The 27488-nt window shown below is 45.3% G+C and overlaps 2 protein-coding genes across 2 annotated transcripts; both read right to left on the bottom strand.

Annotated features, from left to right (window-relative positions):
* Positions 1-6858: 6858 nt before the first annotated feature.
* LOC146342443 (vomeronasal type-2 receptor 26-like) lies at positions 6859-7761 on the bottom strand. Its single transcript, XM_084808552.1, has one exon. The coding sequence runs from the start codon at positions 7756-7758 to the stop codon at positions 6859-6861; it is 900 nt and encodes a 299-aa protein (XP_084664678.1). The 5' UTR covers positions 7759-7761.
* Positions 7762-10953: 3192 nt separating this feature from the next.
* LOC146342442 (vomeronasal type-2 receptor 26-like) lies at positions 10954-24825 on the bottom strand. Its single transcript, XM_084807842.1, has 6 exons — positions 24768-24825; positions 20951-21071; positions 19797-20088; positions 15149-16006; positions 13266-13293; positions 10954-11141 (listed from the first exon to the last, which is right to left on the bottom strand). The coding sequence occupies exons 1-6, from the start codon at positions 24823-24825 to the stop codon at positions 10954-10956; spliced, it is 1545 nt and encodes a 514-aa protein (XP_084663968.1).
* Between the last annotated feature and the right edge of the window lie 2663 nt (positions 24826-27488).

Below are 27488 nucleotides of genomic sequence, written 5' to 3'. Positions count from 1 at the left end.
CATCAGGATTCCTTCATATTTGAAAGACACTAGTGACTTCATTAATAAGGTGGAGGGCATGAAAATTCCTCCAGAGGCTGTCTTGGTAACTATGGATGTTAATTCCTTATATACCAATATTCCACGCATGGAGGCACATATGATAGTTGAATCTTTCCTTGATACTAGGGATGCTCTTTCTCCCCCCACATATTTCCTTATGGAATTAGTGGATATCATTCTTTGAGAAAAATTATTTCGGATTCTCTCAACAATTTTATTTTCAAGTTAGAGGAGTAGCAATGGGGAGTCCTTTTGCCCAAGTGTAGCTAATTTATTCATGGCATCCCTAGAGGACACTGCAATATGCAACGCTAACTTCAATCCATTCTATAAGTATGTTCTTTTCTATAAACGTTATATTGATGATATCTTTCTAATATGTTTGAAACAAGACATTTTACATCAATTTTTGACCTGGGTCAATACCATGTTGTTGTTCAGTCGTTAAGTTCTTCTCATTTTGATGCACTCTGTGTTTCATTTTCAGATACAGAGGTAGACTGCAGACAAAATCATCTATCTATTAGAGGATTCAGAAAACCGACTGACAGAAATTCTCTTTTGCATTTTGAATCTTTCCACCCAGTGCATCTGCGTAGGAATATACCATATGGACAATATTTACATCTCAAGAGGAGCTCCTCACAATATCATGAGTATGTTACTCAAAAAATACTATTTAGGCAACAGATGGTAGATAGGGGCTACCCAAGGAATATAATAAGGGGCACTGAAACACGAGCAGATGCAGTGTCTAGAAATATATTATTAAATCCACCTGATAAGGGATCTAATAATAAGATTACAATCTCTCTGGGGTATTCTAATTTGTCCTTCTCTATCAGAAAAGCAATATATAAATATTGGCATATAGTAAGCCATATACCTGGATGCGGCAATGTTCCATGTATTTAGATGGAACATTTAGATTTAGATGGATTTAGATGGACAAAAAGCCTTAGAGACTATCTAGTACACTCGGATATTGATCCATCCGCACAACATGCAACTTCACATTATGGGCATTACAAATGTGGGGGCTGCTCTGTATGTGATCTTTCCTTACCAGTCAAAATCTTTGAACATCCCATGGATCATCGACGGTTTGAATTACACCATTTTTCCAATTGTGCAACCAAGTGAGTTATCTATATTATCATTTGCCCATGTAGGTTATTGTATGTAGGCAAAACCTCTCGTACCATTTGAACTAGGATTATTGTACATTGGTCCAAATTAAGAAACCACATTTTGGATGCTCCCTCGGTGCAACATTTTGTAGAACTGGCTCATACATGTGAGGACTTTAAGTTCCTAGTTACTGACAGAATTTATTCTCATAAATACAATTGGACAGATTACAATAACTTACTTCTATGTAAGGAGGCGGAGTGGATTTTCTAACTACAGTTTATGATCCCTAATGGTTTGAATGTTTCTCTGGATCTGGCACCTTATGTGTAATATATAAAGGCATTTGTATTGGGGATATTTATCTGATTGCATATGAAGCCAAACACTATACCTTTAACAGCAATGTGGAAGACTTAGCCTTTCTTCAACACTGGGTATTTAAAACCTGCTCCAAATTGGTGTGCTCACAGCTGCCGACTCAACTTATTGACTTTAGAGCAGAAGAAATTATCAGCCTGTGGTTTGAGGTTTGTTTGGTTACTTTGTGTCTCATTTCAAATAAACTTTTTGGTAGTGTACTGATACTATATGCTTTAAGTGTTGTTTTTTCTTAGCTCTGTGAAGCTCTATGAGATAAAATGCAAGCTATGCCAGCAGATTAAGCAGCCTCATTCGAAAAACTAATCAGATTACACAGCATTTTTTGTTGAGTCTAAGGATGGTGAGTTGAACCATTTCCTTGCTTATAAAGTACAGCCCTGCTTTCATGCAAATAATTTTTGGTAAGATTATGGTAATAAGAATAATAATTCTCAATAAGAATGTTTGTTTATTTGAAGTAATGTTTTTATACATGTACATGTTATGATAATAACTGACAACTAATGTAAATATAAAATAAATGTGTGTGTGCACTTGTGCATATGCATGCACACAGATGTGTATATGTGTGCATATATATGTGACTATAGATCTTAATATAATTACAGTTATTATTTATCTGAAGAAGCAACTCATATGTGAAACAGGATTACACCGGATTCTTGTAAAGGCTTTTTGGATGGACTTTAAGATCCTTTGAACAAACTATAATATTAATATGTATATACCTGTGATACAGATGCTTCTGTTATCTTCCAATATATGTACAATTGTATTCACATTGTTTTCATATGTATAATATTGTTCCAACAACAATCCTGTTTTAAATAGATCACTAACACCCACTGTGTTCATTGTGTGCTTTCATATTACTACAACATTATACTAGTATTACCTGACCCATTTACAGTTGTGTACTTGTTCACTAATTTCTTATCAATTCTGTAGTGGAATCATAAACATGAAGTGAAATCTAAAGGGTGCTTCTAGGAAGAGCAGAATACGAGCCTTACACCAGGTACAGGAATTCAAGACAACTGACACCTGCAAGCCTCATGGGGACTGGATTGATCCCCATATGGATAGTTGGTAGTCCAGACAGGTCCAGAATGGGATGGTGGCCCAATCTCCTGTGCTAGTCAAAGCTTAAAGAAATACTTCTGCCGTGAGGTAACTTCCAGTTCAATATAGCAAGCCTAAATCAGCCATGGGGGAAGCTGGCTTCCAGTATGGCCAAAGAAGAAGGAATAATGCTGGGTGGGTTAAACATTCTGGGCAATTAGGTTTTTTTTTTTTTTACAGATATAGGTGGATAGACCAACCACAGTATTGCCAGAAGTTCTCTTTCTTCAATAAGTCTTCTATATACTGGTTTCCAAACCTGTTTTAGTAGCATCTGTATAAAAGATATTATTTGGGATAAGTGGTTCCCATTTCAAGTTGCAAAGGATTCCTAGACATTGCTCCCACGCATCCACCCACCACAATGAGGGCTTTCAGGACTAAGGAATGCCCCCCCCCCGGCACTGTTTTGTACATACACAGGAAGCCTTTGACCATATCTGGGTGTCCCAAACCTGGCCACAAAATCATAGGACATTTTGGACCAGTGAAAATCCCCCAGCCAAATGCTACCCATAGTGCAGCTTGCCAAGTGCTTGACACACAATAGTGTTCCATTTTTATAGTGATGGTAGACAGCTTGTGGGCTGCAGTCAGCCTGGTGGGCCATAGGTTGTGGACAGTTGTCATAGTGCCAAGCATTCTCTTTTGGGGTTGTGTTCCCAATAGGAAATGGTTCTTTTTAGGAGTCAGAAAAACTAAACACACCAGTGGGCAAAGGCTAAAGATTTTATTGAGCATGAGCAAATTAATAAAGGAGAAGAAAGCAAAACACTACAGAGCAAGACATTTTAAAGCAAAACCATAAGCTTATATCCCTGCAGTTGCTGGGAATCCCACAAAAATATGGCAATGGATATGACTCCAATAATGTCCTGGAATGCAGCAAATTTTCCAAATTGGGCCATGTCAAGAACCCACCATGGAGTGTCTCAGGAATTCATATATCCTATTATGGTCAGAAATATTTGGGAGTCAGAAATCCTTAACAATCTACTGGAAATCACCCAGAGTTCTACAGGTAGATCCAGGCACAAGTAAAATTTGTTTTTTTCCACAAAACTCTCAAAGCAACGAGCTATAACTTTTCACTCTTTCCACAGAGGTGCTTGAAGTCTGGGCCCCTGTCAGCCTCCCTGGGGGGCATCCCACCTGACAAATCTCAGACAGTTTGGCCCAGGAGTTTTGTGCAAGGTGCAGGTAAAATGTGGTGTTCTCAGAAACTCAAACCAAAGTTCATAAAGGGATAATGAAGTTAGGTGCTGAAGTGGTGAGGAGGTCACTATCCCTAAACTCTGCTGTAGGTTTCTTTGAAGTGGAAATAGTAGTACTTTCCTATTCACTGTCAAGAACCTCAGGGCCTCTTTGGCTGAATTGCCTGGGAAAACACTGGCTGGTAGGGAGGAAGCAAACAAAGACAGCAACCCTGCCAGGTGGGCACATTGACTTGAATGAAGAGCAACAACCAACCGTTGCCTGCTGGACTGACAGAGGCAGGAAGCCACACAGCAACCCTGCCAGGAGAGCACAGCAGCACCTTGCCCACCTCTGCCAGGACCCCGAGGATGCCTCGTATTGGGCTTGCTTGCTTTGCAACATACAGTGTAGTATTACATTATTTAAATAATAGCTGTTGACGTGTGTAGTGCTTTGCCCACTGTTTTTGGAAATGTGGACTGTGTGTACTCCTTTGACACACACTGTTCGCTTGTCCGCACAGCACAAGCGCGCACGCGCACACACACACACATGAGCAAAAGAAAAGCAAACACTAAACCACAAGCAAGCAGGGCAGGGTGGACTAAATACAATCCTAACCCGAGAGGGTTTTTAATTTTGGGCTTTTGGGCTTTTGTGTTGCTTTAGGAAAAAGAGATCAAAAATGGGAAGGGAAGGAAGTGGAGGGGAGCCAAGAACAAAGTGCGCACTCTCTCCCCCCTCCCTCCTCCCCCCTCCCCCCCAAAAAAAAATCAAAGTAAGGACAAATTAATGGTTGAAAGTGAACTGAAAGGGTCTGTGTGGGGGGAAGATAAGCAACTACAGTGAAATGTTTGGGATTTTTAAATGAACAAACCCCAAGAATGGTCAGGAAACCTATCACAGAGTGGGGTGGGGAGACCCTAACATTGCTGCTACAGCATGCACTTCCTTCTCAGCTTTGTTCTCCCAAAGGAGAGTGGGAAGTGGGAAGGCTTCTAGGCCACAGCAGAGACAGGATAGGACTGGAGTGGAGAAGAGAAATGCCATGGAGCGTCTCTCTTCCTCCCGTCCCATCCTCCTGCTACCACTGCCGCCATAACCACCATCATTGCACACAATGGCTCACTGTATCATCTTGTGCCTCCCCACTTTGTAGACCCTTGCTCTAGCCAATAATGTTCAGGCCATGCTCTGCTCTCCAGGAATACCACCTCTCTCACAATAAGCAAATGGAGGCTGACTCACAGCAAAGCTCCCTCCTTCCTCCTCCTCTGCCTCCTCTCTCCTTCCCCCTCCAGTGGCTAGATCTCTCTCAGATTGATACAGTTGGTGCCTCTGTGTCCTCTTGCCTTCCCCACTCCCTCCCCCCCTGCAGCATTTGACAGTCTTCAGTCAAGCCCACATAGAGCACATTATAGTAATCTATCTCGGAAGTTACCAGAGCATAGACAACTGAAGCCAGGTTATCCCTGTCCAGATACAAGTGTAACTGGGCTAGCAGCCAAAGCCAGTAGAAAGCACTCTGTGCCACTGAGGCCACCTGAACCTCACGTGACAGAGATAGCTCCAGGAGAACCCCCGAGTGATGAACCTGCTCCTTCCGGGAGAGTGCAACCCCATCCGTGGCAGGATGAACACCCTCCATCCGGTCAGAAGAACCTCCCACTAATAGCATATCAGTTGTGTCTGGATTGAACTTCAGTGTTTTAGCCCTCATCCAGTCCATTGTTGAAGCCAAGCACTGAATTAGCAAATCCACAGCCTCACCTGGACAGGATGAAAAGGAGAAGTAGAGTTGTGTGTCATCAGTATACTGATGATAGCACACTCCCAAACTCTGGATGACCTCACTCAATGTTTTCATGTAGATGTTAAATAGCATGAGGGACAAAACCAACACCCAAGGAACCACATGCCTGGAAAAGCCACAGGGCTGAGCAAAAACCCCTGAGGAACACTGTCTGGAACCATCCATCCAAATATGAGCAGAACCACTGTAACACAGTACCCCCCCACTCCCAGCTCAGACAACTGCTCCAGAAGGATACCATGGTAAATGGTATCAAATACTTCTGGGACATCAAAGAGAATCAAAAGAGTCAAACTCCCCCTGTCTCTTTCCCAACAAAACTCATCATACAAGGTGACCAAGGCTGTGTGTCCATGCCAAACTCAGACCTGAACCCCAGCTGAAAGGTATCCAGATGACTGGTTCATCCAAGAATGTCTGGAACTGGTTGGCCATCACCCACTCCAGGGAATTGCCCAGGAAAGGAACATTTGTCCTGGCCTAAAGCTGTTAAAATCTTATAGGCCCAGAAGGGATTCCTTCTCCTTCTCCTCCTTCTCCTTCTAATTCTATTGGAGTGTTACAAATATTTTGGTTCTATACTGTGATTTATTGTGTGTTTACCTTTTATGGTTTTATATCTTGTTATGTGATCCACCTGGAGCAGTCCAGCTCATGAGCAGTACAGAAATGTAAATAAATGATGAATAACAATCATAATGTATTCAGTAAATACAAAACTTGCTGTGAATAAAAATACAGTAATATATATATTTTAATTCAGACCTGAGAGTTCATCTTGTAACTCCTAATTACTGAGAACATCATACTTACTCTGTGAGGGAATATCTCTGTATTCCAAGGAATACTTCAACACTTATGACATACATTAACTGAGCAGGCAGAACTGAAAAAGCCTACGGATCTATTACAATGTTGAGATTAATAGGCAGTGTGAGGCAAATTGCATGTAAATATACTATATTAATTTGCATTAACTAGGACATTAATTAAATCTACTGTTTCCACAAACTTTCAGCTCTAAAAACTGAATAAATTCCAAAGCAGAAAACAATTCCAATCTGTCATGATACCAAATTCCAGAAATAGTGACTGTTTTAAATACCATAGCATATAATGAGACATAGTCATGCCTTTAACTAGATCGGGGCGATATAGTTTTAAATGCATTAATTCTTTCTTCTCATTAGCTGCTTCCTGTTGTTCAGCTCAGGTCTTATCACAATGATATAGCATTTGGGAGGGAAAATGCAGCTGAGTAATCCAGCACTGGAAGCCAAGATGGAGAAGATTTCCACAGCCACCATGTATTTTCCTTTTGTGCTCTGGTAGGTTGGAACAAAGGTCAGCCAAACACTGCAGAAGACCAACATGCTGAGGGTAATAAATTTAGCTTCATTAAAACTGTCAGGTAACTTCCTGCCTAGGAAAGCTATAGTGAAGCTAATAATGGCAAGGAAACCCATAAAGCCCAGGACACAGTAGAACATCATAGCTGAACATTCATTGCATTCTAGGATAATCTCTTTAGCCATTGAATGCAAGTCAAGATCTGGAAATGGAGGAGAGGTTGCCAGCCACACAGTACAAATACTGGCTTGAATAAGGGAACTCAAAACAACTATGGAATTTGCGAGTTTTTTCCCCACCCATCTCCTTATTCTGGACCCCGGCTTGGTGGCCATGAAAGCAAGAACCACAGTGATGGTTTTGGCCAACACGCATGAAACCGCCACTGAGAAGATGATGCCAAAAGCCGTTTGTCGAAGGAGGCAAGTCACCTTTTTAGGTCGGCCAATGAATAGTAAAGCACAAAGGAAGGAGAGCAGAAGGGAAATGAGGAGAGTGAAGGTGAGGTTTCGGTTGTTGGCTTTGACTATGGCAGTGTCCTTGTGCTTAATGAAGATCCAAAGCACCCAAACTGTGATTGAAGAAAAGGAAAGAGCAACAATAGCCAAACTAATCCCCAAAGGTTCTTCATAAGTCAGAAAGCTGATATCTTTGGGAATGCATAAATTCTGGTGCTGGTTTGGATAATGATCTTCAGGACACTGATAACAGTTATCCATGTCTGAAAAAGACAAGTCATCTTACCTGACACAGCAGTGTGGCATACAGTGCAATACAGTTATCAATATTACAAAGCCTTAAGGACAGCTAGCTCCAAACCAGTATGCAACATTCCCAAGTAATTAGTTTTGCAGGAATCTCGTACAATGGAATTTTGCAGAAAAATGCAGACCTTAGTTCCCTGTGATGAGGGGAAAGTTATTCTCATCACTGAAGGTGTCCCTCTCCCTGGTGTTCAGAAACCAGGACTTATCATAACCTCCATCTCTACCTTGTCTGGATAGGCTGAAATAATTTAGTTTAGTTTAGTTTAGTTTCTGTGAAGTTGGGTGCTGTGCAGAAGAGCCCAAAGACATCATATGGGTATATTAAATTGCATCAACAAACACCACTGAATTGTGAATAATTTGTCTAATGCATGAGAGAAATGGGTGCCTACACATGATGAATTAATGGCAAAAAAAATTTGTTCTTGATGCATGACACTTCTTACCCTTCTGGCTTGAAATCTTCCCTTCTGGGCATGGAAGGCAAATGTAACAGCAAAATGGCTTCCCTTCAGTCTTTGTTCTACTGTATCCCAATTGGCAGACGTCGTTACACAGAGAAAGTGGCTGAACCTGTGTGAAAGTGGTGGATGTTTTAACATTTAGAAAATATATTCATGGAATGTATATCTCAGTGGTTGCCCTATGGTTGCAGAATGGAAAGGTGTCTAATTAGCAGATTTAGAATATGTATGGGTTTAGTCAATTATGTTCACCTTGCCATGCCTAAGTAGCATTTGGTATGCCAAATCTCTGTGGAAACCCTGCCCATGGCTTCCTGGAAGCTTTTAAGAATATGAAAATGCAAATATTTCCACTCCTTACAAGTGTTGGCCAATGTTTGTCTCACTGAAACACTCTACAATGCCATTTGCAAAGCATTTCTACCCCTGGGTGTAATTTCTTGGTGTTGTTTGATTATATTTTATTTACTTATGGTGCTATACCTAACTTTAACAAAATTCATTCATGCCTTTCAGGTTTGCAATTCCCACACATGTTTCCTTGAAAGTAAATTGTACAGTATTCAATGGGACTTACTCCTAGGGATGTTTCAACAGAATTACAACCTTAGAGGCCAAAAAGCGTTACAGTGATTCAGCTTCTGGATTGTGCCAGCTAACCATTTGCGATATAAAATCATGGATGGAACATGCCTAGGCTAAATGGCAAAACACACAGCGTGAACTATTTCAGTGCCTGAACACTGATTTACTTCCTGTATCATGAGCAAATGGATTAGATGTGCCCTAAAATGTGTATTGACCATACCTGATTAAAGATACTGGGCCATTCAATGGCATCCACAGCAATGCTGAACATTTTGTCTTTCAGGGTGACAGGGTCAACCTTTCCTATGTTGACTCTAAGAAAGGTCTGGTTTGAGAATGTGACCCAGTTGATAATATCAAATCCAGCTACCAATTCCCCATTTTCATCAAAGGAAACCTTTTCTCCAGCACTGTTGTTAAATGAGACCCTTCTGAGAAAGTGGTGAAGCTAAATAGAAATAGAAAAGGCAAGTCATCTCATTGGGCTCCAGTTGCAGCCCTATACTGGGAGTGTGTCAGATGAATCACATCCCACTATTATGCCCAAGTGTGCTCCAACCCCATGATTCAGTGTAGACCCTGCTAACAGTTTGGATACAAAAGCCAAGGACAAGTGGTGAAGATCTCTATTCTAATTAATCATATTCTTATTTGTTATTTTGATTGTGCTGACACTCAATTGTTTGTTTTAATTTTCTTTAAGGATACTGATGAAAACTATGTGTCAAAATGTGTTTTCTAAATGTATCACAGTTTTTACATATTTTTTGAGATGGTTGTGTTGTTATACTTGTTGATGTTAAATTTCGTATAAAAGAACCACAGCAGTTCTGAAAGGGGAGCTTTAACAACTTGTACTAGTTGTTTGGTTATGTGAGCCAGGGTCCACATGAAAGCAATGGACTTTGATGATGAACTATTTTACTTGAGCCAGGATCCAGGCAAAGGCATCATGGAAAGCAGTGGTACCATAAAGCAGTGACGATGAGAACAAGGCAATGGTCATCTCTAGCTTGGTGGCCAGCAGGCACCAGCAGAGGCAGGATGTTGCTGGCCATGGAAGGAACAAGCATACTCAGAGGCATGCTGGCAGCTTTCCAGAGCTCTGGCCCACCCTTGCCAAGTGGGCGCGGTCTCCCTAATAGTGAGCAGGAGCCCCACACTCTGATTGCAAAGGGCCAGCTATATGCTCAGATCTCTGCACCAAGCGAGAAGCTAGGTGGGCAGAAAGTGGAGACAGGCCAGTAGCGGTCTTGGGGGATGCAGGCAGAGTACGAACAGGCATGTGGCCTTGGAGGAAATTGTAAGTAAGACACACCTCTGCCAGGTGGGTAAAATACCTGATGGTGCTTGGGAGTACCATGATCAGTGGAATGACGTTAGCTAGGTGTTCTGGATGGTGGTTGTAACAAGAAAGCAGCTAGTTGGGCAGCAGAAGGCAGAGGAGGAAGGGCATCAGAGGCAGCTGGTGCTGGAGGCAGGCAAGCCAAGGCAGCTGGTGATGAAGGCTGGGAGAATGAGGAGGCTGGTGCTGGAACCTCTCAGGGAGGCAGAGTGAAGGGGGAATTGGGAGTGCCAGGTTCAAGTAGCATTAAGCCCATGAGTTGACACCTCCAGTGTGACACTTCCCACGTCCTGCTACTTTGTCCTAACACGAGGTGAGTGCTGGTAGGCAGAGGGAGGGAGGGAGGGAGGGAGAGAGGGAGGGATGGGTGGAGCATTATTCTGCTTCTGTGAGAAGGAGTGGACCCTCTTCCTCCTCCAGTGTTTCCCACCTGCCTTTTGTCCTATGTCTCCCTCACTGTCTCCACCAACAGAGCCTGCCATCGCATGCTGCTGTTGAGGCTGCAGAAGAAGGTGCCCTTCAACCTAAGGTTGCACGTGGAGCACAACATCCACACCCTCAAACAGTCCATCGTGTCACTTCTCAGTTGCTGGACCATATCTTGCACCTCTGGTTTGAAGCATTGGCTGCCTGTCCCGGGATCCCCCTTGATGTGGATACCTCATCAGAGGAGGGCAGTTCCAGGGCTGAACGTTTCAATGGCATCCAGAAAGGGCTTTAGGAACACCACCAACTCTGAGATGACATCACTCAGATGCCCCGACGGTGGCCTTTGCGCACCGATATCCTTGCGAACTCATGCACCGCTCTCTCCTGTTCTGCCATGTGCTGCACCTTCAGGAATGTCAAGTTCCACTGTGTTCCCACACCCCAAGTCAGATGATACTCAGGGTGCCCAACTAGGCTGAATTCTCCAGCATCATCCCACTGCCCTGACGCTGTGATGGAAGGAGCATGCAGTCTTCTGTCGCACATTGCCAGGCCTAGCGGTGGCTGTGGGCCCTATGGCTTTGAACCCAGAGTCTGATGCAGATTCTTGCTATTGCTGCCTGCCTGATGGGTGCTGCTTCTTCAGATATTGGAGCAGACTTGTGCTGGTGCGGTGCCCTGGGGGGAATACCCACGGCAACAGGTTTAGTTCATTCTCCACTTTGCTCCAGTTTTTACTGGAGTCAAATCTGCTCCGTCAGGGGACACACGGGGGTCGAAAACCCAGATCATCCCAAAGCTAGCCTGGGGCTCCCGGCAGGTCACCTGCAGTTTACTGCAAATTGTTTGAGTGGCTACTAGGTGGCGTCTGGTCCACGTCATCATTTGGAGAGTTCCCTCCCTCCCACTCTCGCCTTGTTCCACGCCTTCTGCTTTCTTTGGCCAGTGTGTGTGCTAGCGCCCCCACCCTCCCCAACCTATGTCCTACCCTCCCCACCCATTTTATTTTTCGAAAAATATTTCCCCTCTAAAACCACAATAGTGCGTTAGCGACAGGACTAAATGTGAAGCAGTGACTTCTCACATTACTGCATTAGTGGAGACACTCAGTCACTCAGTCACTTTCCATAGCCTGCTTTCATTTCAGCCTTTAACATTTCCCCCCTTCTGTGCATGTTTACTCAGAAGTAAGAAATAAATCTTTCTCCCCTGCAGGGAAAGGGTTAAAGGATATCAGTAGTAACCTGAAGCACTCTTTCCCTTCTCCGCTGCTCTCTTAGATGGCAATTGTGACCTTGTGCTTCTTTGATGTTCTGTAGTTTCTCTGTTATGTAAAATCACGCCTCTGCTTGATCCTGGTAACAGTCTTCCCTTCTCATTGCAAGCATTGCCTAATTTGGAAGGGATTCTCCTTCTCATCATCATCATCATCATTTGTAGTAGTAGCAGTTTTAGTAGCTCTTTTTGTTTCTCAGAACACCTCTAGAAGGTGTTGGCTGCAGTTCTAAACCCACTTACAGGGGAGGAAGCCCCATTGAACCCAAAGGGGCTCACTTCTGAATAGAGATGCACAGGATTGGAATGTTCCCCACTTCTCCCTCCCCCCTCAGCCCAATTTTGCTGCATCACAGCAATCTGCTCCGGAGTTGCTGCTCCCCACCCAGCTTTTCCCCATGTGTGCACTTTTGCCTACCGCTTCCACACACACCTCTTCTAGCTTTCTCCTTCCCCCTGCTCACAGTAAGAAGGCGAGGCCATTACTGTGATCAAGCGACCAAGCAGAGACGTGATTTTACGTAACAGAGAAACTGCAGAACATCAAAGAAGCGCAGCGTCACAACTGCGATCTCAGAGAGCTGCGGCGATGCGAAAGAGCGTGAGTTACTACAGTTAGCTTTTAACCCTTTCACTGCAGGGGAAGCGAGATTTATTTCTTACATCTGAGTAAACATGTACAGAAAGGGGGGGGGGATGTTAAAGATTAAAAGAAGGCTACCGAAAGTGAGTGAGTGTTTGAGTGTCTCCATTAATGTGGTAATATGAGGGGTTCTTTGATGTTCTCTGGTTTCTCAGTTATTATGTAAAATCCCATCTCTGCTTTATTGTTTTATTGCAGTAACATTATTTCTGGTTTACAGGAGCATTCCTAATGTAGTAGCAGCGGGGAGCTTGGACAGGAGCCGGAAACAAGCCTCACTCATTGGTCTCCTCACCGTTTTTTACTCTATGTTCACCCACTCCATACCCCACTTGTAAATAACTCCACCCCATCCACCACCCCACCCTGCCCCCAGGTGGCTGTGGTTGGTGGAACTGGAATGCTTATTTTAGGTTCAGGATGGAGTGGCAATGCGCTATTTTGATGTTGCACTTTTAAGGGGCCTTATTTTAAAGGCAGAGGCTGCCAAGCAGACAACACCTATGGTTTCAGGGGGAAGGCAGACAGAAGTTAGTGGTAGGCAAGGCAAAGTAAATACCATGAGGTAGCTCAGAACTCCTGAACAGCCAGCTGCAAAATGGCGGAAAAAATAGGGGAAACACAGGGAGGGGAAACATTGGGGGAACACCCCTTGACCAGGGTCAGTGAGGTCATGGCCAGGTGAAAGACACACCCCTGGGCAGAGCTATCATACCGATGCGGATGTGGAAGGTTGGTACACGCTGCAACAGACGCGCAGAAAAGCCAAATGAAGGAAAACAATCTGACTACTACTACTACTACTAGTAGTAGTAAAAAACCTAAAGGGATACCAGCATCAGTCCATGCTGGCTACTTACACTGGGCCTGTATGAGCTCTCCTGTGTTTGTGTGCTCAGGACATTATTATTTTATTCTCATAATTTAATAGATTGATATACTGCTTACCATATTTTAAAAAATATATTTCTCTAAGCAGTTTAGAAAAGAATTTAAATACATTGAGATATATGGTAATATACATAAATATACATAATAATTATAAACATTTTTATAAAACTATCTATCTATCTATCGATCTATCTATCTAAACACTGCAACATCACAGTTAACAAACTGGGTAGCACACTCACTCAGGGAAAACCTAGATGAAGAGATGGGTCTTTAACTGGTACCTAAAGCATGCTACAGTTGGCAGCTCCCAAAGACCAAGAGGGAGGTCATTCCATAAGGTGGATGCCACCACCGAGGCCTGCTTCTGCATTGCTGAAGATGGCAATCTTCAGCTCTTGGTACAACAAGCAAGACCTCCTCCAATTATCTTAACAATCTCACAGGACTGTATTGGTGATCTGTCATTATTTATTTATTTATTTATTTATTTATTAAATTTATTAATCGCCCATCTGGCTGGTCACCCAGCCACTCTGGGCAATGTACAACCCACCATAAAACAATTTAAAACAATAAAATTTTACCATAATTTTTTTTTTTTAAATACCCTAACCCACCCCAAATGCCTGCCTGAACAACCACGTTTTTAATGCACGACGGAAGCTCATTAAAGAGGGGGCATGACGGAGTTCCCTAGGGAGGGTGTTCCACAGAGTGGGGGCCACCACAGAGAAGGCCCTCTCCCTCGTCCCCACCAGTCTAGCTGTCCTGGCTGATGGGACAGAGAGAAGGCCATCTGAGGCTGATCTTGTTAAGCGGCCTGTCTGGTGTTGCTGGAGGGGCTCCTTAAGATAGGCTGGGCCAGAACCATATAGGGTTTTAAAGGTCAAAACCAACACCTTGAATTTGGCCCGGAAAACAACTGGTAACCAGTGAAACTCCTTCAGCACTGGAGTGATGTGATCTCGCCGGCGGCTGCCTTTAATCAGGCGAGCCGCCGCGTTCTGTACCAGCTGCAGCTTCCGAACCATCTTCAAGGGTAACCCCACATAGAGCTCATTACAGTAGTCTAAATGAGAGGAGACCAGGGCATGTACTACCGATGGGAGCAGATGGTCGGGAAGGAAGGGGCACAGCCGCCATATCAGATGGAGTTGATACAGCGCTGTCCGGCTCACAGCTGACACCTGAGCCTCCATGGACAGTTGGGAGTCCAAAATGACCCCCAGGCTGCGGACCTGGTCTTTCAAGGGTAGCCGTACCCCATTCAACACCAGGTCAACATCCCCCAGCCTCCTCTTGTCTCCCACCAAAAGTACCTTGGTCTTGTCAGGGTTCCGCTTCAGCTTATTCCTCCCCATCCAGCCACTCACCGTCTCCAGACATTTGGACAGGGATTCTACGGCCAACCTTGGTGAAGATTTGAACGAGAGGTAGAGCTGCGTGTCATCCGCATATTGATGACACTGCACCCCAAACCTCCTGATGATAGCCCCCAGTGGCTTCACATAGATGTTAAATAGCATCGGGGAGAGGATGGAACCCTGTGGCACCCCACAAGTAAGTGGCCACGGGTCCGAAACCTCCTCTCCCAGTGCTACCCTCTGGTACCTGCCGGAGAGGAAGGACCGGAACCACTGCAATACAGTGTCTCCAATGCCCAACCCCTCCAGGCGGTCCAGGAGGATACCGTGGTCAATTTACCTGCCATGGCTGTTGATTTGGAGGCTCCCATCTCACTCCACCCGCCATCAATCTGTGTTTGGATGCCGATGAATGCATCGTTTGCAAAGCATGTGCCACAGCGTGGACAGCATTGTAGACACTGTAGCTCTGGCTGCTCATGCTCATTTCAAAAACAGGTGCAGGAAGACTGTCCAGCTTCTCTTCCCCAGTGCAGATTTTCTCCTTCTCCTTTTCTTCCTCATTGTTTTGGAACAAACAGTTAAATGCCTGTTGCCAGAAGTCCCTGATAAAGCCGTCTTCTTCGTCTGAGGTGGGGTTTCTCATCTGAAGAAAATTCTGGAATCCCATCACATCCTTTGAGTGAATTGCAAGGGATAGAGCGCCATGGATGAAGTCAATGGCTGAAAATCTTTGAAAGGGAACTGATGTGAATTCCATCTGGGCTGTCATTATCCAGACTTTTCCTTTTGTCTTCACTGGTATGTCAAAAGCTTCTGCAACCTCCGGAAACATGCTCAAAAATATCATAGTATGAATTTCACCATGTACAATCACAACATTGGCTGTACTACCCATAATAACTTGGTATGTCTTCATCCACTCTGCTGCCATTTCAGCAATATCAGTGTTAAAATACACTGTTGGCAATGTTTCTATAAAGTCAAAGCAGATACCTCTCTGAGAAAACGTGGGAAGCACGTTCTGTACAAACTCCTCTCCACTGATGTGTACAGAAATTACCCCAATCCAGGTCCACCTAAAAAGCAGCAGCAACTGGAGAATCCCCATGTACTGGTGGTTTCCATTAGGAAACATACCCTGGAAGAAAACTGCCTGGCTTTGGTCATTCATCACTGGAACAGAGCCATATCCGAGCTATAAGCAGGATAAAGAAAACAAAGAACTAAGGATTTTCCAGAACTCTTTTAGATATCTCCCTCTTTAATGAAATCCCATAGGCAAAGGAAGGGTGAAATGATGCTCTGCATTCATAACTCCAAACAAACTGAAACTCCAAATAAACCAAAAAGGATTTTTAGAACTTACCATGATAGATTCATTTTCTGCAGAGGATGGAGGATATCCTTGGGTGGGTTGCTTCTCTCACATGCTCCAATTGGCAGAAATATGCATATTAGGCTTGAAATTCACTCCTTAGTCCTTAATGGAGAAGCAACCTACTTCCAGTTTCAGAAGGTGTCACAATAAAAGAGAGAATACAAAGAGAAAAATCACTCACCCCCCCAATCCCCAGAATACTGGGAGTAAAAGTTACGACAGGCAGAAATAGTAAGAGAGTAATAACATGGACATCTTCTGCCAGGCAGTTGGCAGCATATGATAATTTTTAATCGTTCCTGGATTGTCTTATGGTTATGGTTGTTTGCTTGAGATTGCTTGCTTGAAGTAATTTTAGATATATGTTCCTTTGTGTATCTTGTCTGTTCGTGACTTTTATATGTAAATGGCTTTTGATCTCTGTATACAGTATTTTTTAATGTTTTTAATCTTTGTAAAATGCCCAGAGAGCTTTGGCTTTGGGCTAGTTTAGAAATGTAGATGATGATGATGATGAAAGGAAGACCGAAAAGTTCCTTTTATCTGCAGAGGAAAAGGATAGCCTTAGTTAGGATGGGATATAGAATAGTGGTACCCACAAAGATCCCCTCACTGCTGACATCCCTGAAATTTACACCACCGGGTAGAGTTCCCACCATCTGAAGGAGGCTGAGGCTGAGGGAAATGTATCCAATTTACTCTGTGGCACAACCAATGATGCTATTTTTCATGTGGGGGCTCTGCAGATTGACAACTATAGGGAGATTGGTGGTGAAGGTGGATGAGATGGCAGCACCCCTCATGGATCTAGAAGATACCCCCCAAGCATAGCAGTAGCAAAGGCCTTATAACACAGAGAAATGTAGGCTTTGACCCATTCTTCCAGGGTCATCTTGGAGACCCTCTGCCCCATGATGTAGGGTGAAAAGACATAAATTGTCAGACCCCCCCCCCCCCAAAAAAAAACCCTTAGTGCATTTGAGGTACATTTGGAAGGCATGTTTGACATCTATTTTGTCTGCCCTATGAAACACAGAACTGATCTTAGAAACAAAAGTTCCCCTGATGCGTATGCAACACCACCAAGGCTGGGTGAAAAATATACATCTCCATGGCCAGTAACACTAGCTTTTGATACCTTGTGTACCAAAGTGATGGCTACTGGGAAAGAACTTTCCAGATAGGAAATTGAGAGAACTCTTCAGTTTCCTCACCAGATAGCACACTCTGGCTGGGGTCTAATGCTCTCCTCAGAAATAAAGTACCGGAACTCCCTGGGTTCCTCACCAGAAGGTGTCCCACCGCTTCTGTTTCTGAGGGGAAGGAAGTCTGGCAAAGTAAACTTTGCAATCGTCGGAGTGGACCAGCCTAATGGAGGGAATGCTGTCAGTATGAACCCCATCCGACATTGTGCATGTGCGTGAGAAACTCATTTTCTGGTTCAAAAAAAATTCTCCTTGGAATTGTTTTTCAATAAAGATCTTAGGATCTTGTCTAAAAACATCTGTCTCAGAGTTATCCAGGAAAAATAAAAACTGGAAGTAAGTTGCTCATCTACTAGTGAGTGAACTTCAAGCATAATTTGCATATTTCTGCTTTTTAGAGCAAGTGGGAGGAGCAACCCATCTATGGATATCCACCTCCACTGCAGGATGACTAATCTTTTTCTGGGCCAGGATTTCTCCTTTAAGCAGCAGAACAGTGTGACAATACTATGCTATTTTCTGTCTCCAAAATAAAAACCCTCATCAGAAAGGCCAGAAAAACATAATAAAGCAAACAAACAAACATAGAATCATAGAATAGTAAGGTTGGAAGGGACCTACAAGACCATCGAGTCCAACCCCCTGCTCAATGCAGGAATCCAAGTCAGAGCATCCCTGACAGGTGGCTGTCCAGCCTCGTCTTGAATGCCTCCAGTGTGGGAGAGCCCTCCACCTCCTATGCTCCTGTGTTTACATCTTACCTGTGGAAATTGGTAAACAAATAGGATGTTTGCCATGAAGAGACACACATCTGAGTCAGGTCCCTACTGCATTATCCTGGATGTCACACTTGTAATTAGGGATGAATCTGCCCCATGTGGAGAGAAGTTCCATTGAGGCAAGATAGATCCAAGTAGCAATGAAATGGCTATGATAGATGTGGAAGCCCAGGGTGAGGTTGGGTAAGATCTGGTGATTTTCATTGATCTCCTCTACAGCAGATACAAAGGCCAGGGTGTTCTGGTACATCTGAGTCACAAATCTGTAATGTGATTTACATGTTGCACCAGAGTGCCTCTGCTTCAAAATATGGAGGGTGCTACATTTCCATTGAATTAATGTTTAGCAAATATACTATAAAAAAAAGAAATGTTATGGCTCCAGTCTAGGGCAGTGTGATGAAACACTGTCACACTGACCTGGACTTCTCATGTTTCTGACCAATACCACCACATCCTTAGGCACCATGCATACATTCACACATGTACAATGTTCAAAATCCACATGAAGATGTTTAGGGCTCCTTCACATGGAGCTTTTATCCTGCACTTGCTGTTACTGATATTATTATTAAATCTATATGTTGCATCCCACTGTAAAAGGCTATTTCAAAGTGACTCACACACATAAATATAGATATTCATAATTAAAAGAAAAGAAAAAAACCCAAAACTAATACTCATCATAATTAGTACAATAATATCCAAAAAACAAAACCACAAATCATAAAAACATAATCTAAAAACAGTTCAATGACAAAAATCCTGCCAGTTTAAAACCAGAGTTAAGGCTATTTCATATTGGCTCACACTCCACAAAGCCAGGAAACTGGAAGCTAAGGCTGATGCCTTAACTGACGTGCCCCATGATCAGTGACAATGTTGTGCAATGTCACAAATTGTGCTTGCTTGCAATCTATCCTCCATGCGCACATAATTTTACTTGGTCATCCAGGCCCAAATCCAGATGGGATGGACAGAGTCTCTGGGACCAACGAAGATGCCTCACATTGTTCTGGTCCTATATGGGCTTATGAAGCATCTGTGTTACTGCGTTGCTACAGCAATCCCCTGAGGAATTGACCCATGCCAGTTTATTGTGTGCCTTAGTAACTGGCAGGTCAAATTAAGCAGTGAGAGGGAGCCCTCTCCTAGCACTGAGCCTATTGAGATGATGATGATGATGACAATGATTGAGGAGGAGAAGGTGGAGGGAATGCTGTCAGTATGAACCCCATCTGACATTGTGCATGTGAATGAGAAACTCATTTCTGGTTCAAAAAAATTCTCCTTGGAATTGTTTTTCAATAAAGATCTTAGGATCTTGTCTAAAAACGTCTGTCTCAGAGTTATCCAGGAAAAAATAAAAATAAAAACTGGAAGTAAGTTGCTCACCTACTAGTGAGTGAACTTCAAGCATAATTTGCATATTTCTGCTTACTAGAGCAAGTGGGAGGAGCAACCCATCTATGGATATCTATCTCCACTGCAGGAGGACTAACCCCCTGCTCAATGCAGGAATCCAAGTAAGAGCATCCCTGCCAGGTGGCTGTCCAGCCTCATCGTAAATGCCTCCAGTGTGGGAGAGCCCACTACCTCCTATGCTCTGTGTGTACATCTTACCTGTGGAAACTTGTAAATGAATAGGATGTTTGCCATGAAGAGACACACATCTGAGTCAGGTCCCCCGATGACAGCAACTGCATTATCCTGGATGTCACACTTGTAGTTAGGGATGAATCTGCCCCATGTGGAGAGAAGTTCCATTGAGGCAAGATAGATCCAAGTAGCAATGAAATGGCTGTTATAGATGTGGAAGCCCAGGGTGAGGTTGGGTAAGATCTGGTGATTTTCATTGATCTCTTTCACAGCAAATACAAAGGCCAGGGTGTTCTGGTACATCTGAGTCACGAATCTGCAATGTGATTGGCTTGATGTATCAGAGTGTCTCTACTTCAGAATATGGAGCTTGCTACATTTCCATTCAACTGGTGTTTAGCAAATATATTGTACAAAAAGAAATGTTATGGCTCCAGTCTAGGGCACTGTGATGAAACACTGTCACATTGACCTGGACTTTTCATGTTAGTGTCCAGTACCACACCATCTTTAGAAGTCTTGAATACATTCACACATGTACAATGTTCAAAATCCATTTGAAGATGTTTGGTCTCTTATTGTTATCAGCCCACATCTATCATTTTTATAACCTCTATGGGGCCTGTGCATTGCTGTTATTGACCTTATTATTAAATCTATGTGTTGCATCCCACTGTAAACGCTATTTCAGAGCAACTCACAAACATACAGATATTCATAATTAATATAAAATAAAAACCCCAAAGTAATATACCTCATAATAATAGCAAAACAACAACAACCCTGCACACCATAAAAAAAGATGATCTAAGAACAATCCAATGATAAAAATCCTGCCAGTTTAAGACCAGAGTTAAGGCTATCTCATATTGGATCAAGCCAGGAAACTGACGTACACCAGTAACTGGCAGGTCAAATGGAACAGTGAGAGGGAGACCTCTCCTAGGACTGAGCCTGTTGAGATGATGACAATGTTGATGATAGAGGAGGAGGAGGAGGAAGTCGCACAGGGAGAGTTATGCTGCCTTTATACAATGAATGAAAAAGACGTGCAGCCCTTCATTCTCACCCCCCTGAAATTAAAGGCAAATGGTCACCCTGCCTGAGAATAATATATAGATAGAAAAAAACTGTGATTAAAACAGTTCAAATCTACTGATTTGGTTAAGAAATCTTACATGAGGTCATCACGGAGTTCATGAGAGGGGTGAGATCTGAAGCTAGCAGGGTTGGAAAATGTGAAGATCTGAGAAATAATGCCAGCAATGATGACGTCTCCTGACTGATAATACTTGTGGTCTATTGGAAGAGGCTCACTGATATTACACTTAGCAACTGGAACATCAGACACCATCTGAGGCTGTTGCACTAATATCTGGAGCATGAGTAATAGCATCCTGTATGAACTTTTTCTTTCCTGGTCCCAGTTCACCTGTTCCTTCATTGTCATCCAAGTGCTTCTATGTAGCCCAGCCTGGCTTGAATGACAACTCAAGCAGCTTATTCAGAGTTACGCTTGTGCAGTGTAATGGATCAGCAATCAGCCTGATGGAGCTCTTTCTGTCTTCATCCCCTGCTCTGAATGGAAAGAGTTCCTTCCGTATTTGTCAGTTGTTTCGCTTCTGGCAACCTTGGGACTGGAGAAAAAGGAGAAGTGATAATTGCCAATGAGGTAATTACAGGGAAGATAATCACTTATGCAGAAGTATAGGTTCTTTGCAACATTGCTGAAGAAAGCAAGTTGATCACACATTTGAACCAAAGTTTCCTCTGGTCCTCCTCACTGAGGAGGGTCAGCAAGAGACCTGGAATATCTACAGACTTGGGAGAAGGGCTGTCGCTTGGTAAGGGCCCCACCTTTTATTAAGTTTTTACACAGAAATGCAAAATACTTCACTCTTCAGTTCCCAGCTTCACAACTGAAGTGTGCGTCAGCATGTTGATTCAAACAAAAATTAAATACGGTTCCCACCACAAGTTCTACATACAAATGCTGTGCCAAAATCTGTTCTCCAGTGTCCTAAATGTTTAATTCCTCCATTTATTTATTTATTTATTTATTACATTTATATCCCGCCTTTTTTCCTCCAAGGAACTCAAGGTGGCGTACATAATCCTCCTCCTCCTCCATTTTATCCTCACAACAACAACCCTGTGAGGTAGGCTGGGCTGAGAGTATGTGACTGGCCCAAAGTCACCCAGTGAGCTTCCATGGCCGAGTGGGGACTAGAACCTGGATCTTCCAACTCCCAGTCCAGCACTCTAGCCACTACACCATGCTGGAAAATAGTTTCCATTTTGTTGCACCATTAGAATGTATATTGGTGGTGTTTGGTGGCAGTATGGGCATCCTCTGCAGCTGCTCACACTTCCAGATCTGAAAAAGTGCCATGGGAGGGAGGAGGAACCACATGTCATCCTTCTCTGGGCTCACATTTGGATGTGGAGCAGTATACAAATACTGTAAATAATCTGAAGGGTGGGAACTGGAGACCATTTGCGTGATGACTGTATAATGAAAGGTGGTGTACAATCTAGGAATTACTGTTATGGATTGCACAATCCTATGGGGTTTCCCCTATCCAATGCAGGGCAGGCAGAGCATGGAGCAGATCCTTTCTTCTGTGCTCCAGCCACCCTGCATTTGTGGCTAGATGGCTGACTTCGGCTGTCTAGCTGGGGCACATTGGAGCTGGGCAGGTGGGTGAAGCCAGACAGTGTATAGGAAGAATCACAATGGCACTTCTGCAGTCTCCTTCCCTCCTTGCCCCCAGGAATGCCCCCCCTTTTGTCAGCTACATGCTGTTCTTATGACCACAGAGCTGGGGGTGAAAAGCACTGCCTACGAGGAAGTGGGGAGGAGTGGGGAGTCTGGATTCTGGGAAATGAGCTCACAGCCCTGGCTCTAAGTTCAGTTCCCAGAACCCCCCAAATCCTATGGCCATTTAGACACTGCCTAGCAGCCATAGGATTGCACCCTTCTTTATTTAAAATATGTATTGCCTCCCTTTCAGGGCAAAAGCCCTCCCAAGCTGGCATTTAGCAGTAAAAAGCCTGTGGCAAACCAGTTTTGTGGGATCGGTTCCCGCTTCTTCCTCTTGATGAAGTGGACAAGGTGCTTTAATCTGTAAGGCTGACCACCTGCTTACTTGATCCTTGCCCACCTTGGCTCATTATGGGCTGCAGAGAGAGACTGGGTGAGGGGATCAGGGCGGTGGTGAATGCCTCCCTTGAGGAGGGAGTGATGCCATCAGCCCTCAAGGAGGCAGTGATAAGACCGCTCTTAAAGAAGCCCTCCTTGGATCCTCAAGTTCTGAACAACTTTTGCCCAGTCTCGAATCTGCCATTTTTGGGCAAGGTGGTTGAGCGGGTGGTGGCGGTGCAGTTGAAGGCACACTTGGAAGAAACCGATTATCTAGACCCATTTCAGTCGGGCTTCAGGCCTGGGCATGGGACAGAAACGGCCTTGGTTGCCTTGGTGGATGATATGAGGAGGGCTCTGGATAGGGGTGAATGCTGCTTCCTTGTTCTCCTCGACCTCTCAGCGGCTTTTGATACCATTGATCACGGTATCCTCCTGGACCGCCTGGAGGGGTTGGGCATTGGAGACACCGTATTGTGGTGGTTCCAGTCCTTCCTCTCTGGCAGGTACCAGAGGGTAGCACTGGGAGAGGAGGTTTCGGACCCATGGCCACTCACTTGTGGGGTGCCACAGGGTTCCATTCTCTCCCCGATGCTATTTAACATCTATGTGAAGCCGCTGGGGGCTATCATTAGGAGGTTTGGGGTGTGGTGTCATCAATATGCGGATGACATGCAGCTCTGCCTCTCATTCAAATTTTCAACAAGGTTGGCTGTAGAATCCCTGTCCAAATGTCTGGAGACGGTGAGTGGCTGGATGGGGAGGAATAAGCTGAAGCTGAACACTGACAAGACCAAGGTACTTTTGGTGGGAGACAAGAGGAGGCTGGGGGATGTTGACCTGGTGTTGAATGGGGTACGGCTACCCTTGAAAGACCAGGTCAGCAGCCTGGGGGTCATTTTGGACTCCCAACTGTCCATGGAGGCTCAGGTGTCAGCTGTGAGCCGGACAGCGCTGTATCAACTCCATCTGATACGGCGGCTGAGCCCCTTCCTTCCCGACCATCTGCTCCCATCGGTAGTACATGCCCTGGTCTCCTCTCATTTAGACTACTGTAATGAGCTCTACGTGAGGTTACCCTTGAAGATGGTTCGGAAGCTGCAGCTGGTACAGAACACGGTGGCTCGCCTGATTAAAGGCAGCTGCCAGCAAGATCACATCACTCCAGTGCTGAAGGAGTTGCAATGGTTACCAGTTTTTTTCCAGGCCAAATTCAAGGTGTTGGTTTTGACCTTTAAAACCCTATATGGTTCTGGCCAAGCCTATCTCAAGGAGTGCCTCCAGCAACACCAGACAGGCCACTCAACAAGATCAGCCTCGGATGGCCTTCTCTCTGTCCCATCAGCCAGGACAGCTAGACTGGTGGGGACGAGGGAGAGGGCCTTCTCTGTGGTGGCCCCCACTCTGTGGAACTCCCTCCCTAGGGATCTCCACCATGCCCCCTCTTTAATGAGCTTCCGTCGTGCATTAAAAACGTGGTTGTTCAGGCAGGCATTTGAGGTGGGTTAGGGTATTTTAGAAAACGTTTTTATTGTAGAATTTTATTGTTTTAAACTGTTTTATTATATGCTTTGTGCATTGCCTGGAGTGGCTGGGTGACCAGCCAGATGGGCGATTAATAAATTTAATTAAATAAATAAATAAAACACATAAAACTCACATGATATTTATTTAGAGTGATATTAACACAATGAGTAGTAACACAATAAAAAACAGCAGCAACACTATCAATAAAAATAGCAATCCCTTTAGCAGAAGGCCAGAGTAAAATAATGTGTTTTCAAGGCCTTCTTAAAAGCCTGCAGTGTTCGAGCATGGTGAAAGTCATGAAGATATTTATATGGAACACCTACCTGGGGGGCATCTACCTGGCACTGCTTTCACATCCACTTCATCATCACAGAGCACCATTTCAGCTGTGAATTTTCAAATGGTTTGCAAATAGGGATGTCAGACAAATCCGCAATGAACCCCAATGAGGCCAGATTCAATAGAATCCGGCCTCCAGAGACCTTGGCGGAAAGGATCCCTTACCTTTGCCTCCACACAGAATCCTCCCTGGCCGGATCCTCCCTGCTGGCAGCTCCAGAGCACCAGTGATATGGCTGCCATTGCCATGCCGTATCACTGGCTGAGGGCTCACTCCAGATGCAAATGGCGTCCACTACACCATTTGCAGCCGTAAAGCTCTTAGATTAAGTCAAATGCAGCAGTAAATGGCTGCATTTAGCTTAATCTAAGAGCTTTACAGCTGCAAATGGCATTGTGGATGCCATTTGCATCTGGAGTCAGCCTCAGCCAGCAACATGGCACACCAATGGCGGCCATATCGCTGGCACTCAGGAGCCAGCTGGTGGCTCCATGGAATTGCTGCAGAGCAGAGCTGGCCGGCAAGGATTCTGGGGGGAGGGACAGATTGCCTCCCCCTGCAGGTGGATTCCCCCCTGGAGCAGCAGGTAGGGAATCTGCCCATCCCTATTTGCAAACCTCAACAAAATGTTCATGCATCCCTACGTGGACTGGGAGCCATGCCAAAGGCAATGCAGTACAAAGTGGTATAAAGCTTTACTACATTACAGGAGCCAGGATTCAGGCACAGCATTGTGGAAAGCGATGCTAGCGGAGAGCAGTGAGGAGAACAACAGTGAAATGTGCAGCACTGCCTTGTGGGCCGGCAGGGACAGGAAGAGGCAGGCAGGTAGGCAGGTGCTGGGACTGAATGAAACAGGCGGTCGCGGATGGAGAGCCAGGCTGGCAGCTATCCAGAGTGGAGAGACGGCACTTCTGAGGTGGGCACGGTCCGCCTAATGGCTAGTGGGAGCCCCGCATGTGGGTGGCAAATCCGAGCTCTCTGCTGAGGCTAGAAGGGTGTCGGCACCAGGAGAGCAGCTAGGTGGGCAGACAGTGGCGGCTGTGCTGGAAGACTCACTGGCTAGCAGAGTGCAGAGGCAGGCAGTTTGGTAGCAACACCCCCACCAGGCTGTGACAGTCACTCATGGCAGCTGGAGCACCACGCAAAGTGGCAAACACATAGCTTGATGTTTTGGAGGGTTGCTGAGAGTTGTTGACACCTGGCTGGGCAGAAAGAGGCAAAGGAGACAAGGAGGCAGAGGCAGCTGGTGGCTGCAGTTGGCAGAGTGAGGAGGCAGAGGGGAGGAGCAGTGCAAGTAAGCCTTAAGCCCATGATTCACACCTCCATGATGCCCCTCACTTGGTGCTGGCGCGAAGTGGGCAGGCAGAGATGCAGGCAGGCAGGGAGGCAGGCAACTAACCGTGAGTGATTACCAATTATTAGGCAACTCCCTCTCCAGGGGTGCACAGCCCCCCTGACGGTGGGCAGGACGTGGAAGGTGTGCTAGGAGTTCTGGACTGGGCTGTACGGATGGCGTAACGTCCATTCCGCCTGTGTTTCACATATTATCAGGCGCCTTTCATTCTGCAGTCCGCCCCTCACCAGAATTTGATTCTTTTTCGTTCCCAAATTTGTGCAACTTTGCATGTGCAAAGAGGCACAGATTCCCACAAAGTGGGCAAAACCCCCCCCAAATGTGCATCGTCACACTTTAGCCTATGGGGGAATGTGCACTTGGGACCATTGTATTCTTTCTTCCTTGCGCATTCTTCGATGATGAAAGCTGTGCAAATTTGGGAAAGTTGGAAACTGGTCCGCAGGTCACAGACTCCAAACCCACAGGGGAGAAGCTGGTCCGCTGCGGAATCTGCCGGTCAGATTCATCAAAAACTGAATTCATCCTGTTGAGGATTTCTCCGACACCCCTAGTTCTGGATAGTGACTGCACCAAGATGGCAGCTAGCTGGGCTGCAGAAAGCAAAGGAGGCAGGGAAGAAGAGGCAGCTGGAAGAGGGGGCAGGGAAGCGGAGGCAGCTGTGGAGGACGCAGGGAAGCGGAGGCAGCTGGCGGAGGAGGGAAGGAAGCAGAGGCAGCTGGAGGAGGAGGGAAGGAAGCAGAGGCAGCTGGCGGAGGAGGGAAGGAAGCAGAGGCAGCTGGAGGAGGAGGGAAGGAAGCAGAGGCAGCTGGCGGAGGAGGGAAGGAAGCAGAGGCAGCTGGAGGAGGAGGGAAGGAAGCAGAGGCAGCTGGCGGAGGAGGGAAGGAAGCAGAGGCAGCTGGCGGAGGAGGGAAGGAAGCAGAGGCAGCTGGAGGAGGAGGGAAGGAAGCAGAGGCAGCTGGCGGAGGAGGGAAGGAAGCAGAGGCAGCTGGCGGAGGAGGGAAGGAAGCAGAGGCAGCTGGCGGAGGAGGGAAGGAAGCAGAGGCAGCTGGAGGAGGAGGGAAGGAAGCAGAGGCAGCTGGCGGAGGAGGGAAGGAAGCAGAGGCAGCTGGAGGAGGAGGGAAGGAAGCAGAGGCAGCTGGAGGAGGAGGGAAGGAAGCAGAGGCAGCTGGAGGAGGAGGGAAGGAAGCAGAGGCAGCTGGCGGAGGAGGGAAGGAAGCAGAGGCAGCTGGAGGAGGAGGGAAGGAAGCAGAGGCAGCTGGCGGAGGAGGGAAGGAAGCAGAGGCAGCTGGAGGAGGAGGGAAGGAAGCAGAGGCAGCTGGCGGAGGAGGGAAGGAAGCAGAGGCA

The sequence above is a fragment of the Heloderma suspectum genome, chromosome 6, assembly GCF_057233095.1.
Source record: "Heloderma suspectum isolate Gila_16-S chromosome 6, 16-S_ref, whole genome shotgun sequence".
NCBI lineage: Eukaryota > Metazoa > Chordata > Lepidosauria > Squamata > Helodermatidae > Heloderma > Heloderma suspectum.
This window is presented reverse-complemented; position numbering and strand designations above follow the sequence as displayed.